This window comes from Cryptotermes secundus, unplaced genomic scaffold, assembly GCF_002891405.2.
Source record: "Cryptotermes secundus unplaced genomic scaffold, Csec_1.0 scaffold2069, whole genome shotgun sequence".
In the NCBI taxonomy this organism is placed as follows: domain Eukaryota; kingdom Metazoa; phylum Arthropoda; class Insecta; order Blattodea; family Kalotermitidae; genus Cryptotermes; species Cryptotermes secundus.
In genome coordinates, this window is record NW_019734999.1 from 1 (window position 1) to 2,077 (window position 2,077).

Sequence of the window (2,077 nt, forward strand, 5' to 3'; positions counted from 1 at the left end):
CTGTAAACACAGATATTAACAAGTTGAGGTCTGGAATTCATTCTGCTTGAAAAACTGCAGAAACAAACATGAACAGACTGAAGTATGGAATTATATCTGTTGAAATAATTGGTTTGCCATTTTGCAAAGAGAAAGTCCATAAATTAAGTTCTTTTTTCATTCATTCATTCATTCATTCATTCATTCTTTCATTTATTCACATTCCATAAAATCCTTACAAGGTTGAGATAACCAATAGAGATAGAAATGGTCCAGAAATATAAACTCATCTTGCTTAGAAATCAAGCAGTTGACAAAATAACAAGTTTATAGTATACAACATTTAAGTCACATCTAAAAATTTATCTTGAAAATAATAAGTAAGACAATGACAATTTTAAGATAAAAAATTCAGTCCAAATATAATAATAATCATGCTTATACAATATGACAGTTATTTAAAAACCAGTTTATAATATAAGGCAAGTTTGAAAGTTGAATATAATTAGTTGTATTACAGTAACCAATTTACAATATAAGATGAAGGTAATAAAGAATACAAATAATAATATTTACAACTTTAAAACAGTATAATCAAATAAGATCTGTTATAACAGATAATTAAAGTTATTTACAAAAAACAGGATGTGTCCAGTCCAATGGCTAATCAAGCCTGACAAGTTTCAGATCAAAATGAAATGAACCAACCAGAGGTAGGTCCTATTATGTGTAAAAGTAACATTAATCAAAACTGGATACATATGCAACACATAAGGACAGATATGTGACATACTTACATGTTATGAGAACCAGAGAGCTACGGAAGATTATATCTGTGAGGGAGCTGTACTTAAAGGGGCCCCATCTCTTCAGAACGTGGGGCCAGAGGATCTCTATGGGAACATACATCTGCAGAGCATAGGAGAACAGGATTCCAAGGCAGATGGTGAGCTGTACTGCCTGGGCCAGGCTGGAAGCAAAATGGTCTCTAACAGATCCTTCAAAACTTTCTCTACCCACCCTTTCCAGTTCCTTGTTCACTTATCATCTTAACCTGTGACCCCAAAGATTATGACTCACTGACAGCGTCATTAAACGAGTCAAAAATATTAAAATATGAACCTAAATTTTCCTCTGCGATTAATTAAGCACCACAACATAAAGACATATGGGGGAGTGGAGGTGTAGCTCCAAGCATTTATCTTCTTCAGATAAGGTGAGCAGTCAGCTTTTTGGCACCAGCCCCTTTACCCTCACAGAAAGTGCCCCTGGTACTGACTGGAGAGGAGGCTGGATGGGCCCCAGAATTGATCTGGACAGTGTGAGGAAGATAGAATTTCTTGTCCCTGCTGGGAAGTGAAACCCAATTCCTCAGTTATACAGACTGTAGCCTAACCACTACAGTGACTGAGCTGCAACAAAAAATAAACATACAAACTCACATGTCTTGTTGAGGCAGGTTGAGTGTGAGGCTTCCTTGTACATTGTCACCATACTTGAGGTAGCCAAGGAACCCCATGATAACAAGCAGACACGTCACGATGGTCATGCCGATGTTGAGAACGCCAAACCTTCTTGTGAACTGCTCAGGTTGCTTCATTTCATTCTGCAGGGGAAGCACCTGTGTTCAAATCCAGACACAATCACAAAAATTAGAATTATGTTCACAAAAATGGCTCTTCTATCATAAATACTCTAGGGTGATCAGTCAAAATAGTCTGAATGGTTTGAACTTAAGTCTATAAGCAAATTTTGTGGCTGTCCTTGGAAAATGGCAATGGTATGTTGTTATGTATTCGTATATATTGATGATTCAGAGGAATGTGATGCCTTCATATTTAGGGTAAGAAGAATAAGAACCTCAAGCTTTATATATTTTATATAGTTATACCAATGCAAACACAAAACCATTGAAAAGTCAATGAGAGAATGTTAAAAAACGAACTTTGTCAAGGATTCCTAACCTCATTAACTTATAAAGTTGTGGAAACTTAGCTGTAAAACAATAGGTAAAACCAAATATTTTTGTATAGCTGATGGGAACTGATGTGAAATGTAAATATTCTCCTCAGTATCTGTGTTCTTCCTTTAATGTAAG

At 35.7% G+C, this 2,077-nt stretch overlaps 1 protein-coding gene across 1 annotated transcript; it reads right to left on the bottom strand.

Annotated features, from left to right (window-relative positions):
* Positions 1–11: 11 nt before the first annotated feature.
* Positions 12–1,628, bottom strand: LOC111869222 (proton-coupled amino acid transporter-like protein CG1139). Its single transcript, XM_023860560.2, has 2 exons — positions 1,422–1,628; positions 12–949 (listed from the first exon to the last, which is right to left on the bottom strand). The coding sequence occupies exons 1-2, from the start codon at positions 1,577–1,579 to the stop codon at positions 721–723; spliced, it is 387 nt and encodes a 128-aa protein (XP_023716328.1). The 5' UTR covers positions 1,580–1,628; the 3' UTR covers positions 12–720.
* Positions 1,629–2,077: the final 449 nt, after the last annotated feature.